Raw genomic sequence first — 15310 nt, 5'->3', positions numbered from 1 at the left:
AGTTTGTGTGGTGCACTGATTAAGTTTATGAACCTTGTAGGTAATCTTCGCATGTTTGAGTCCTGGTTCTGTCACAAGGTAGCCATGTGATTTTAGGCAAATCATTAAATCATTGTGTTTTGGTTTTCTCATTTATATAAAGAGTAGAAAAATACCTACAAATTTTTATAAAAATTATGAACTTTAATATTTGTAAAAAATTTAGAAGAACATCTGGCATATGCTAAAATTTAAACTTTTATTATTATCATTACTATTAATACTATCCATTTTGCTTGAAAAGCATTTCTATTTTTCTTTCTGGAGGAACTATATAAATCAAAACAGGAATAAGGCTGACTAATCTCAGCACTGGTTATGGATTTCAACTTATTCCTTCTGGTTTCAGTATGGTCTTCCCTGGCTCAACTGTCCAGCATGGTCTTGCTTCCTCTCCGGAGAATAATACTACTAGTCCTTGCTTTGGTGGGATGGAGGATTCATCATTCTATTCAGAGATAGACTGTAACAATTTAACTGTTTTTAAGGCATCCTTTCAATAAATTCTTTTTTGAACCCATGTTTATTTTGGCTTGAAAAGGGATATAGGACTATCTTTGGACATATGTGGAGTGAGGGTGGATTCTAAAGTTACCCCTTTCCTGGAAGGTGACTAGCAGATAATCAAATTTCTTAAATTGGGCTTTTATATTTATTATTAGAATCAAAACAGTTTGGGTGACTTTTCTATCTAAATATATTTTGCCATTAAAATAATAGAAATGCTTAGAGAAATGAAAAATCAGTGCTAGAAAGTATTTCAAGAATTTTAAGTGAGTGTAAATATTTTGTAAAATTCTTATTACACCAATTAACTGTTAGCATTGTAGATCAGATATTTCAAATGTAAAATAATAGGATAGTTCATGGTAATTTAAAATTAAACTATATACATTTATAAAGGAAAGAGTAGCAACATTTCTTAAAGTTCATTGGTTTTCAGTTGTGATTTTAAAAAAGTGATGTGTTTATCACATGGATTGTAGCAAAATATTCACAATGAATTAATTCATGTAGTATTATAAAATATAATTATCTTGACCAGGCACAGTGGCTCATGCCTGTAATCCCAGCACTTTGGGAGGATGAGGCAGGCATGTTCAGTGTTTCACTGGAGAGCAAAGGTTTGCATTTCTACCCAGTCTTAGCCCTGATTCTGTCCTTGTCTTTGTAAAGCACTCATTGTACCTTTTTCTTTTTCCTAGTAAATCATAAGGTACTTATTTCCATTTTGTCATTGAAACAGTGCCAGGGTTTTCTCTGTATGATTGTGCGCCTGCCTCTTAGTGGAAGTAGTGGTAACATCACATTTATTTCCTTGCACATGTAGAAATAAAGGCACACTTAATCTGTAAAAAAAATTCCATATCTATTTGCTTGAAAAGAGTTTTGACTTTTTATGATAATGCAACCAGTATGCTGAATAGCATTCCTGTGTTTATAATTTCAGTATTATTTTTGGTATTTGTATAATATAATAATTAAATGACAGTAAACATTTCACAGATGAACTTTCAAGAAGCAGATGCTAACATTTTTCCTGTTTATGTTTTACCAGGGCCTTCTGAACAAAACCTATTTTCTTCTTTTAGTAATGAAATTCTAGTAAAGCCCTACTGAGAATTTTCAGTTGGACATAAAAACTATTCAATTTTATTGGTCCAGGAATCTTTAGTTATTTAGTAGGCCTGAATAATAGATTTCTGAAGGCCAGCTTAAGAAGTTCTGAGGTGATCAAATTGTTTCTCCGTGGAAATGTAGACATGTTTATTTGCAACATTCTTCTGTGTAACAACTTCCCCTCATCTCTTCAACCTATACTTTTTTTGTGTATCCCTGGAGGCTAATGTAGCATCTGTGCTATGTTAATCCAAGTTGGGGGGAAACGAACTCTTGTAGTCTTACAGTGTCAATCTTCCATATTTATTGTTAAAGAAATGCTGACAAACATGAATACTCAGGTAAGATACCAGCACAAAGGAACTTCCTTATAAATCGTTTATTTTCGGTTGTATGTATAACTTTCTATGATGTACTGAGATGCATTTTGAACATTAAGATTATAAAAAATATATTTGTTAAACAAATCTATACCAAACCTAGAAATATGATGAGATATTGCTGTGAGAAACTTATTATACAGATTCAGATTTTTTTGGGTATATATATCCTTAAAATTATATTGTTTAAGATGATACAAGTAGACTAAACGTAGTCCATTGTGTCTAAACACTGTAGGACCACATGGAAACTAAGCAAATACCTTTCTTATGACCAACTTATATTTACTTTCTTCAGAAATCAAAAATCTCCACGTATGACAAAATGTGGGCCTTTATGAGTAGCAGAAGACAGTCAGTACTGGTCAAAAGTAATGAAGAAGGAATCCAGCGAGTCCTCACCTCTGATTATGCTTTCCTAATGGAGTCAACAACCATCGAGTTTGTCACCCAGCGGAACTGTAACCTGACACAGATTGGCGGCCTGATAGACTCCAAAGGTTATGGCGTTGGCACTCCCATGGGTAAGTTATATGTCTGCCGTTTGTTCTTTGTTCATTAATCTGAGTTGGTGTAAGAGGGGAAAAACAGTGTTTCCACATATGCCATTCATTAAGAATTTTGTTTTTACCAAATACATCCTGCTATCCCTCTGTGACTGTGTAAAAGGAGGTTATCAATTTGGGCATATTATTCTAAATAGATGACAAAAAAAAGAATAATAATTTCTATCAAAATGGTCAGTAGCTATTCTTACTGTATCAGTGTTGAGAAACCCACAGCATAACCCAGCTAACCTTCTCTTTTCAATCTTGAATTTAAAAAAATGTTTTATGAATTGGCTAAAGTTTTTATAACAATTTACTTTTTAAAATTTGTGGCTTATGAATATAGTATTTGACTCAGAGAGTTAACTAAAACAAGTGAGGCATAAATGGTTCTCACAAATATTATTAGAATTGTTTTACTTAAAAAAAGGTACAAATAGACTATTTACCAATGACATATCTAGAATATTTAACACTCAGGGTTATTTTTAACATCCCCCTTCTTCCATATGACAAAATCATTTTTAGCCAAAATAATAAAATTACATAATGAATTGTAATTTCTAGAAAAAAAAAATACAGATATTGATTATATATGTACAAACATGTATGAATATATTTATGTTTGTTCTATTAAGTAAATACATATGTGTGTGTGTGTATATATATATATAAACATTACAGTACATGTGTACATGTGGTAGACAAAATAATGGCTCCCCAGAGATGTCCATGACTTAATCTGCAGAACCTCTGAATATGTTACTTTACATGCCATACTTTGCAAATGTGATTTAGTTAAGGATCTTGAGATGGAGAGATTTTTCTGCATTAGCCAAATGGGTCCAAAGTAATCACAAGAGCCCTTTTAATAGGGAGACTGTATGGTAGAGTCATAGTTAAGATGTGTTTGTGACAGGGATGTGAGAGAAAGAGGAAGAGAAAGAATAAGAGAGTTAGTATCTCGAAATTTTCTCAAAACTAATTCCTAGTTTTGAGAATGAGAGAGAGAGAGAGAGAAAGGAAGGAAGGAGATTTGAAGATATTATTTGTTGATGTTGAAGATGGAACAAGACACCATGAACCAAGAAATTCAGGTTGCCTTTAGAAGAAATACAGTCCTTCAGAGACATCACTTTTGGGACTTCTGATATCTAGAACTGTGAGATAATAAATTTTGTATTGTTTTAAGTCATTAAATTAATGGTTATATTTTATAGTAGCAACAGGAAACTAATTGTATATAGAGAAAAAAGTAATTGTTAGCATATTTTAATTACAACAGTGTACTTTTTGAAAGAAAGGGGAAAATATACTCATGATTAGTAACTAATAACACTATACATGTTTTGAACCTTATGCAAATTTGTCAATGACTTGGTCAAAATTGATCATTGATTTCTGGAAACTCTGAAATGTCTAGGAAATCCAATAACTTTTTTACCAAAAAGTTTAACATTGAATCATATTACATTTGGAAAAATCATCTGAGATTTATAATGGTTTAAAATAGCTTGAATTGGTTTTGAGAAAATTTTGAGATACTAATTCTTGTATTTATATAGTAGATTCATAATAATGAATAATTATGCAATCATTGTAGAAATGAAATAAACAAACTTGAGTTTTTACTCTCAAAATAGACAAGTATAGCTGAGTTTATATAATTGAGGGGATAGTGGTGTAATTGGAATTTTCCTATTTTATTTCCAGGTAGTCTACAATGCTTATTAAAGAATAAAATACAAGTATATGCTAATTCGAAAGTCAATAAAAGCTCAGTTGTTAAAGCTCAACAATAATTGTTTAGAACTTAGACCAACGAAAGATATTTTGAAGGAGGAGTATTTTATCTTTTACATGTTTTAGACTTCCCAGTGCATAATGATAATGGATGCTACCATTATTTTTAAATTCTCCACAGAAAATATAACCTTTGTATTACCTGCACCAGGGGAAGGCTTCCTGAACCTTTGTCCCTGTTATTCCAAAATTATGTGCAAATTCAAAATTTGGCAATTAATTTTAATATACTATAAATGTATTAAAATGATTGTGTTTTCACAATTATATTTTTGAAAAACATTTCTCACTTCTCAAAATGTATAAGTTTATACTTTTATCTCCAATAAAGCTTTGGTTTATTGACCTAGCTCTGTGTGATGGGAGTGCTCAAATCTTGGCATTCTGCATAGTTAGATCAGTTATGGCTTTTTCCCTCAGTAAGAAATGCATGTTGAACCCAGAAACCTCATGAATTACTGCACCAGTTATTTGGAATTTGTGATGCATAACTTCTTTGATAATTTTTGAAATTTTTTTTTCTAGGAAAAATCATATATTCTCAAAAGGAGAGGCTGATAATGTGCTATGAATATCATCGTGCAGTATTCTGCACACTGATATTCTGAACTTATTCTTGTCACTATGGTGCCCTTGAACAAGTCACTTGAAATAGATGGCCTCAGTTCAATTTTTTTAACTAGTAAGAGGATTGTATTATCTCAGGTTTATTTAAATGTTAAACATAATAATTTGGCAAATAATGTGTTTGACAATTTCTCAGAGTTTAAATTAGGCTAGACTACATGGAGAAATATAGTTAGCTGATGTCTTAGAACACATTACAAAAATCAGGCATACTCTTAACGTGGTTATGAGAGGTGGAAGCAGTGATTTGTTAGGCTCCCATTGTCCTGTATTGTCATTTGGGAAGAGCTGAAATAAATGTATTTTTTAGTGTCGTCTCTGAAAGAAGTGAGACTCGTATATTGCTACCATTTTCTCCGGTGTGCATTGTCTGGATAAGACTCATATATTGCTACCACTCTGTCCTGGTTTGCACTGTCTGGATAAGGGCAGAGATATTTGTTTCTTTTTTGCTGTTCATTATTTCTATTGTAAGCCCATACAAAAACAGTGTTTACATTCTATGCACCCTCAATCATTATTTATTGAGTGAGTGAATTTTATATCTGGAAATATGATGCAGCAAGATTTATAAATAGAAACAACAGATCACTTTCAGAGCTTATGATAAGTGTGGCATATTACATTATCAAAAGTGATTGCCTCATTAAATAAAATTGAATAATCTAGGGAAATAAGAATTGAATAAGATTTGGGGAAGATGTGTGAGGACTTTGGAGTGTATCACAAAGGTGTTTTATTATTGAGAGTTACATAATAGTATTCATAGTATTAAAATTTCTAAAGTAAAGAATTTGGCTTATACCTAAGTTAAAGCTTAAACCTGAGAATTTTCTTCCCCCCTAAAATCAGCTACTTGTTTTTTTAAAGTTAACTAAGTTTGTTGAAAATTTTAACCAAATTATGTTTTCTTAAACATAAAGAAGAAAGTAATCTCATGTCCATCCCTGTTTGTTTTGTAAATTTATATGAGATTGAGCTTTGATAACGTTATATTGTGTTTTTGATGGTTCAACCACTGAATACATCAGGCATCTCCAACCTTCTCTTAGAGGACACCACTGACTAGTGGGAGAGAACTGGAGTCAGCAGAACCTGGGTTTTACATTTGTTTTCTTGCTTGTTTCGTGACTCCAATATACTAACACACCAGGACTGTCTCTATCATACTATCTTGCTCTGAAGGAATGCTTGCTAAAAATAAATCAATACAGTACATTACACAAAATCTCAAAAACCCACTGGAATATTTCAGACGTGAAAACTACTTTTATTTAAAAAAAAATATATAGTTGAATCAGTTCTAAGGAAGTCTTCCATTATAGTTTGTCAGAACTACACAATAAGCAATTTTTGATTCCTCCCTATTCCTGAGGCTGTTACAAAGTATTGACTTATTTTGCTAATACAATCTGTTACGAAGTAGAGTGACCATAGCTAATAACAATGTGTTGTGTATTTCAAGATAGCTAGAAGACAAGATTTTGAATGCTGTTTCCACAAAAAAATGATAAATATTAAAGTGAAGGATATGCTAACTACTCTGACATGATGATTATATATAGTATACATGCATTAAAACATCACATTGTACTCCATAAGTATATATAATTAGTATGTTAATTATAAATTTAAAATTTAATGCAATTCACAATATTAATAGATATATTCACAATATTTTCATTTAACTTTTTAAATTGGAAAAAATGCTAAGGAAAGCAGTTGGGATTTCCATTTCTTTTAATTTTAAGCTTATAGATAAGATAGGAGAACAAAACAGTTGAAACTATAGGCCTGAGGATGTGGTTCTTTTCTTTCTTTTTTTCCTTCTTATGTCTTCAACTCATAGCTGCTCAAATCAATTCTTGCCCTTCTGGAGAAACTTGAATTATTGTGGAAAATATTCACCGATATTGGCAAGGGCACAGATACAAGAAACTTATAGAAATTGACTTGGAATCTATTTCTATATGGAATCATTACTTGGTAGTGTGTCAATTAGAGTGATGTAATAGTCAATTAGAGTGATGTAATATGCAACATATCAGTGTTTCATTAAAATGAATTTTTAAAAGTTAGGCAACTGTTCATGTATAATTAATAACTTTTGTAAGAAATTTAGTTGTAAAATTATCAGTACATATTAACAAAAATTCCCAAAACAGGAATAATACCTTGACATGGCAAATATTATGTTTAGAAAAAACATTTTAGCACATTCTTATTTTCATTTCCAAATAACATTGAATTTAATTACTAAAAGGTCTTGCTATTGCTAAAAAAAGATTTAATATGTTTATATATCTTGTTTTAAGCCTAATTCTGAATGAAACAAATTTGCACAAACTAATTTAAGTTCAAAGAAATAAATATTTAAATCATTGATGTACAAGCATTGCACTATATCTTTTTGGGTTTCTTATTCAGATAACTTGTTTTATTCTTTTTAACTTGATAATATTAAATTCTTAAATTTACTGAATGACATTTTATTCATTCAAAACAGAACATAAAGTCAAAATGGTTTTGAGACACAGTACATTATGATCCTTAACTCTCTCACATAACTTCATTGAAGAGATGTGATTTAGGAACAGACATTTTACACTATACTCCCTTAGATACTTCATTTCAGATAAAAGATTCAGGCAGTAATTTATGGTTTCAGGCAGTAATTTATAGTTTACTATTTTATACATCTACTAGGAATATGACTTCATGAATTCTTTGTATTTATTTAGTCATTAATAAAATCAGTGACATGCTATTCTAATACTTGAATGAGATCCTGACTTCCCATAGCCTTTCAACCAACTAGTAAATTAGCATTTGCCTTTTATGTTACCATTGCTGAAGCATACTGAAAATGGTTAGTAGTTTATTAATATATTTACTTATTTAAAAAATTGTACTTAATTATAAACAAAATAGGAATTCATTAAGGTGTGAAAAATATTCCTTGAGGTTCTTGCTCTTTCTCAGCAAGAGTTAATGAGATAGTTATATTCAAAGCAGAGCAATATGGGCTAAGGTTCTGAAAAATTCAAATTAGTTCGAGAAATTCCCCAGGCTTTTTAACTTATATATTCAGGAGCTATAATCCATAGTGAAAATTTCACCTTTGCTAATATTCTATATGTGATCAAAGAGAGGAACTTCCTTTGCTTTTGTTATTGCTCAGATTTTGAGATATTTTCAAGGAAGCCTATGTGGTTTGGTGAGGAAATGAAAAGAGGAAATATCATGAGTCTTTTCGAGTGGGAAATCAGGAAAACAAAGGATTAAAAATTGTACATATATTACATATATCCACCCTGCCCCATTTTCCCCAAATTCATACATTTTCTTCATAGCCTGCCATGCCTCCTTCTGACTGATTGATTTAGGGGCCTCACCATCCCCATTCATCACTCTGAGTGTGATGATTACTGCCCAAACTGTGCTGTGAGATCACTGAATGGCTCAGAATAAGCTATTTAATTAAGAAATCTCTGTTTACACAAAAATACCTTAGTGGAGCAATCAACAATGATGTAAAGATAAATGCTAAATAAGCTGAAGCAGGTTTAATTAAGTTTGGAGTGACATTAAATCCTTTCAGAGTTTTTCTGACTGCAGCAACATCATTTTAAAGTAGCATATACATGTATGGTAGATTTTTGAAGTTTAAGGGGATCTTAGTAAGTTAACTGAACTTATTTCATTCAAAACAATATTTTAAAAAGCTCAGAGTGAGTTAAAAGCAGAGCAAATCACAGCAGTTTCATTAAGGAATGTTTAAATTGTGTGGGCAGTTGCAGTCCTGTCTCTTATTTCACCATAGATGATAATCTATTTATCTGAACTGGGAACATTTCCCCTCCTTAATGGCATTTTTGGCTGCATTGCTTCTCTCCTGACTGCCCATACTTAAAAGCCTTCTTGGTTTCTCTTTTTCAAATGTTGAGTGCATATTGCACTTTGAGGACTAGGCAGATTCAGCAAGTGCATGAGCTGGTAGGAAAGCAGCAGTCTAGAAAAAAATCCACTGGGACCAGTTGGTGTTATTTTACTTTGCTTTATGCAATTGGGTAGAAATATAATACGAGTGGAGGGTGTCATTAGGATGATTTCTATTTTTAGCAATGAGTTAGTGGCCTCTTTCTTTCATGTATTAGTTCCTTACAACTTTAATAACAAACAATGTATGTGGCAACAGAGAAAGGGAATTGTGTTCATGTCTGTGCCTATTATTGATAATAGAATTTTCTGTAATTTCAGTTGTTCCGTTTTATTTGTGGGATTAAATCAATAGTGAATTCCGAACAGTCAGTGTATAATTATTTAACAGTCAGTGAGTAACTATTTCTGTGAACAAAACCCGAAATAAATTAGTCATGTCATAGTTAGAGAATTATGGAAATAAACACTATACATGAAGAATGCAGAGATGAAGTGGATATACTTACAATGCCCTTTAATATGAAGATTAAATTTAAAGATAATTTTAGCCACATACAAAGCTGTTATGTACAATTTATTTCTCTCATATTTACTGATTTAATTAGAACTATTAGGGTATATTTTATTTAGTATTTGACTTTAATGTTACCTTTACAAGCTAATGCTTTAAAACAATATTATCTGTGATTATCAAAACGCAGTAGTACTGTTAATAATTCTCAAGTAACTTTTATCAAATTATATTATGCTTACCCATAATTAGCCTCAAGTAAAACATGTAACAATGGGTTATATTATTGAGTTTTTATGGTAGAAGTGCACCGCTCTGACATATAAACAAAATGAAATTTCCATTTTTTTTGCATCATTTTCTAATGTTAAATGCGTAAGATTCACTCTTTATTTTTAAATTTCTTATTATTTGGTGAAGTAAGAGATGCAGAATTGGTACCAGTGGAGGTATGCTGTTTGTTTGAGGCAGATGCCAAGGTTTATAAAAATAGAAATCAGTATGAGAAGAATGTTCTTTCCCTGTTTTGTTCACCATCCATTTCTAAAATTCTCAATTCATCATATAATAAGTACTGTAATTTATAGATGCATAAAATTGCCAGCCTTCAGTTTTTCAGCTTTACTGAAACAAATGAATACATTTGTCTTCATTAGTTTAACATAATGCACAAAAATTGATGCAAATTATTCATCTTTCTGCAGGTCAACCCTTCCATTAAAATGCATTCTATTTTCACTTTATATAAGCAGCACAATTTTAATATTTGAATTGATTTTGCAGGGATAAATCTAGATCTAATAATTTTCAGAGACCGAATTAAACAAAAAAACCCTCAAATTACACCTGTTTAAGCTGCACATTGCTGGCGTGTTTGTTAAAGTCTAGATTACATGTCACTGAAAACAGATGAGAATCTCAGTAAGTTATGCCTGCTCCACAGACTCATCAACAGACTGCCTGTAGAATCTAGGGAGCTTCAAGAGGGAATGTGATGAATTGTGAGCACCACCGTGAACAGCTGTCATTAATATTGTAAATGTTGACCAAATGGTACCCGGACAATGCAGAAATGGATAATTCTCATAAAACAGAGTTCTGACAGATTTTATACACAAAGATTGGATCATTTAATTCATTTAGTGTTTTGTACTGATTGGTCCAAGACCATGTCTTCAAATTTTACTTTAGATTAGTTAGCCACAGACTGACTATGCCAGACAGTTGTCCTTGGGTTATCAGAGGTAGATAAGATCAACGAGTCACTCTTATTAGAAAAAATTAGTCAAATGTTTGTTGTAAATATCAAAGCCAAATGCTTTGCATTTGCTGACCCTCATGTGCCAGGCATATTCTTAGCAAGCTGCACGGAGTATATGACCTTTGTAGTTAGATGACTTGTATGCAAATTTTAGTTTCACCTGGATGAAACTTGATGAAGTTACTGAGTCCTTATTACATTTAGTATCCTCGTTTACAAGTAGATATAACCATGTTCACATAATTAGATTGTGAAAAAGATTGAGCATATTGTATTTATAGTATTTGGATCAGAATGTCTAGCATAAAGGATTTTAAAGAAGTGTTTTGATCACTTCTAATATGAGGTTACAGAAAAAAAAAATTTTTAAATGTTTTGAAGAAATGTTCTCTAATGAGTGAAATAATATGTTAGTGGTCTCTATAAGTTTTTAGAACTGTTTAGTCTTTACATGTTTAGAGATATTAAATATATAGCAGAGAAAGCAGAGTATTCAGATGACCCATTGTTAACCAATTGGAAACCTGTTTCTAATGAAATCTACCTGGAATTTTGCCATCAGCCAATCAGTACACTGTAATTAGATAACTATCATTTTCTGGGAAGAAAGTGAAATCTGTGTAAAGTTGGGAAAATTCGTATCATAGGACATTATCTAAACAAGTAAAATGATTTTCCATTTTCAGCATGTCTCGAATGTTTAATAAACAGAGCTAGCAACCTATTAGGAGAAGTATCATCTCTAAAGACGTATATTTTCTTTACATTTGCCCAATCTACAAGAATTTTATTACTCTAACCTTCTTAGTTCTGTAAAATAATCAACGTAAAATATAAATATAAATCATCTTTCTTTTTTAGAAGACAGATATGGAGAAACAAATTTGACATAGAATAGAGAAAATGCAATATTTGATATAAAAAAATGCTTTTTATTAGTGCAGGGACTTAGATAGGTGGAGCTTAGTGAGAGCAAAGCAGATAGGCCAAATTTCAAAAAGGACTTAAGAAATCCTTAAAGGATGGGTAGTTCACTGTCTCTTGAAAAAACATTATTTTTTCTTCCAATTTATGGGTTCTTAATGATTAATTAGGATGGTGATTTAATATAAAATGGTCTAACTCTTACAATTTATTCCTTGGGATTTTACATTACATTTGGAATAAAAGCATAATAGGAAATTATTGCTGACATATCCATTCCTAACACTATTCTAATGATTACTATGCTGATGCCAAAATCATAAGAAAGGTAGGGTTTATAGGATAAAATTATTTCTATTTTCATACTTAGTGTCAGACTTTCATGATTTAATACTCAAGAAATATGACAGCAAATCTGTTTCACCAGTCACTTTTAACTAATATATATGAAATATGTCAAAACCAGAAAAAATAGTTGGCTGTTTCATTACAGGTTGATAACATATTCTTTTTCACAAGTTAGAGGATATACAGAATATTAATAAAAGGCTACTGTCTACTACATATACTCTATAATTTGAATTCTTCATTGATACAATTTTATATGCCATATATAAGCATCTCCCTTTATAATCTTACGTATCTGAATATTCTCCTGTGTATTTGTAGAATATTCAGATTCTACCTGAAGGAATATTTGTAGAATATACAGGAGAATATTCAGATACCTAAGATTCCTTCAAGTAGAACTCCTTCAAGTAGAATGCATTTATATTATTTAAAAAATTTATTGTAAACTAAAAATGTATAATGTATATATTTATGAGGTAAAAGTGACATTGTGATTTATGAATACAATAAGGAATAATTAAATTAAGCTAATTAGCATATCAATCACCTCATACACTTATCTTTTTTGTGGTGTGAACATTTGAAATTTACTGTCTTAGAAATTTTGAAATGTACAGTGCACTGCTACTAATTATATTTACTATGCTGTGCAATAGATTAAAAAAAAAAAACCCTATTCCTCTTGTCTGAGATTTTATACTCTTTGACCATCATCTCCCCATTTCTCTCACCCCTCCAGCTTCTGCTCTCTGTTTCTATCAGTTCAAATGTGTTAGATCCCACATGTAAGTGAGAATATGTGGTATCTGTCTTTCTGTGCCTGGCTTCTTTCATTTAGCATAATATTCTCTAATTCAATCTAGGTTGTCACAAATGACAGAATTTCATTCTTTTTTAAGGATGACTAGTATTCCTCTATGTGTATATACACCACATTTTCTTTATTCTCTCATCCATTACGAGTTTGATCCTATAACGTGACTATTGTGAAAAGTGCTGCAATGTGTAATGAAGTGCAGACATCTCTTTATAATATGATTTCAAATCTTTTGAGTAAATACCTAAAAGTAAAATTGCTGGATCATATAGTACTTTTACTTTTAGTTTTCTGAGGAGCATCCACACTGTTTTCCATGATGGTTACACTAATTCACATTCCCACCAACAGTGTGTAAGGGTTTCCTTTTCTCTGAATCCTCATCAATACTAGTTATCTTTTGTCTTTTTTGTAATAGCCATTCTGAACAGGTGTGAGGTGATATTTCATTGTGGTTTTAATTTGCCTTTCCCCAGTGATTAACAATGTGGAACATTTTTCCCTATTTCTGTTAGCCATTTCTATGTTTTCTTTTAAGAAATGTGTATTCAGGTCCCTTGCTCATTTTAAAAGAAATGTCTTGCTATCCACTTGTCTGAGTTTTTAATACAGTTTTGATTTAACACCTTATTGGGTGTGTGGCTTGCAAATACTTTCTCACAATCTGTAGGTTGTCTCTTCATGCTGCTAATTTTTTTACTTGCTTTGCAGAAACTTTTAGTTTGATGTAATCCCATTTGCCTATTTTTGCTTTTGTTGCCTGCATTTTGGGTTCAAATCTAAAAAAAATATTGCCCAAATCAATGTTGTATAGTTTTTGCCCTATGTTTTCTTCTAGTACTTCTACAATTTCTTGCCTTTCTTTTAAGTCTTTAATGCATTTTGAGTTGATCTTCTTATGTGGTGTGAGTAAAAGACCAAATTACATCTTCTGCTTGTGGATATCCAGTTTTCTCAACACTGTTTATTGAAGGGACTATCTTTTTTCCATTGTGTGTTCTTGATAGTTTTGACAATTGACCATACGTATGTAGGTTCATTTCTGCATTCTCCATTCTGTTCCATTGGTCAATGTGTCTATTTTTTTTTTTTTTTTTTGGCCAGTAACATGCTGTTTTGATTACTATTGATTTGTAGTGTAATTTGAAATCAGATTAGCTGCTTTATTATTATTACTATTATTTTCCTCACTATTGCCTTCCGTATTAAGGCTTTTTGTGATTTCACATAAACTATAGGATTGTTTTTCTATTTTTTTTAAAAAATTACTTGGGAAGTTTAACAGAGCTTGCATTAAAACTGTAGATAGCTTTGGGTAAGAAGAAATTTTTTTTATTGTACTTCAGGTTCTGGGGTACATGAGCAGATCATGCAAGATTGTTGCATAGGTACATACATGGTAATGTGGTTTGTTGCCTCCATCCCCCCATCACCTCTATCTGTCATTTCTCCCCATGTTATTCCTCCCTAACCTCCCCACCCCACTGCCATCTGACACTATTATTGTGTGGGGGTCTAAGTCTCTTTGTAGGTAGTTAAGAACTTGCTTTATGTATCTGGGTGTTCCTGTATTGGATGAGTATATATTTAGGTTCCTTAGCTCTTCTTGTTGCATTGATTCTTTTACCATTATGTAATGGCCTTCTTTGTCTCTTTTGATCTTTATTGGTTTAAAGTCCATTTTATCAGAGACTAGGATTGCAACTCCTGCTGTTTTTTTGCTCTCCATTTGCTTGATAAATCTTCCTCCATCCCTTTATTTTGAGCCTATGTGTTTCTTTGTATGTGAGATGGGTTTCCTGAATACAGCACACTGTTGGGTCTTGACTTTTTATCAAATTTGCCAGTCCATGTCTTTTGATTGGGGCATTTGGCCCATTTACATTTAGGGTTAATATTGTTATGTGTGAATTTGATCCTACCATTTTGATGCTAGCTGTATGTTTTGCCCATTAGTTGATGCATTTTCTTCATTGTGTCGATGGTTTTACCATTTGGTATGTTTTGAAGGGGCTGGTACTGGTTGTTCCTTTCCTTGTTTAGTGCTTCTTTCAGGAGGTCTCATAAGACAGGCCTGGTGGTGATGAAATCTCTCAGCAATTGCTTGTCTGTAAAGGGTTTTATTTCTCCTTCACTTATGAAGCTTAGTTTGGCTGGATATGAAATTCTAGGTTGAAAGTTATTTTCTGTAAGGACATTGAATATTAGCCCCCACTCTCTTCTGGCTTATAGGGTTTCTGCCAAGAGATCTGCTGTGAGTCTGATGAGCTTCCCTTTGTTGGTAACCCAACCTTTCTCTCTGGCTGCCCTTAGCTTTTTTTCCTTCATTTCAACCCTGGTGAATCTGAAGATCATGTGCCTTGAGGTTGCTCTTCTTAAGGAATATCTTTGTTGTGTTCTCTGTATTTCCTGAATTTGAATGTTGGCCTGCCTTGCTAGGTTGGGGAAGTTCTCCTGGATAATATCCTGAAGAGTGTTTTCCAGCTT

General features: G+C 31.9%; 1 protein-coding gene across 5 annotated transcripts in view; it reads left to right on the top strand.

Moving 5' to 3' along the window:
* Positions 1–15310, top strand: part of GRIK2 (glutamate ionotropic receptor kainate type subunit 2) — a 712929-nt gene that overhangs the window by 669849 nt on the left and 27770 nt on the right. For all 5 annotated transcript variants that reach the window (XM_012438407.3, XM_064360817.1, XM_064360815.1 and 2 more), the window contains exon 14: positions 2338–2563. In XM_012438407.3, the coding sequence (XP_012293830.1) occupies positions 2338–2563 (226 nt within the window). The remainder of the gene's footprint in view (positions 1–2337; positions 2564–15310) is intronic.

The sequence above is a fragment of the Aotus nancymaae genome, unplaced genomic scaffold (assembly GCF_030222135.1).
Source record: "Aotus nancymaae isolate 86718 unplaced genomic scaffold, 86718_ANA_hifiasm-v0.15.2.pri h1tg000040l, whole genome shotgun sequence".
Classification (NCBI taxonomy): Eukaryota; Metazoa; Chordata; class Mammalia; order Primates; family Aotidae; genus Aotus; species Aotus nancymaae.
This window is presented reverse-complemented; position numbering and strand designations above follow the sequence as displayed.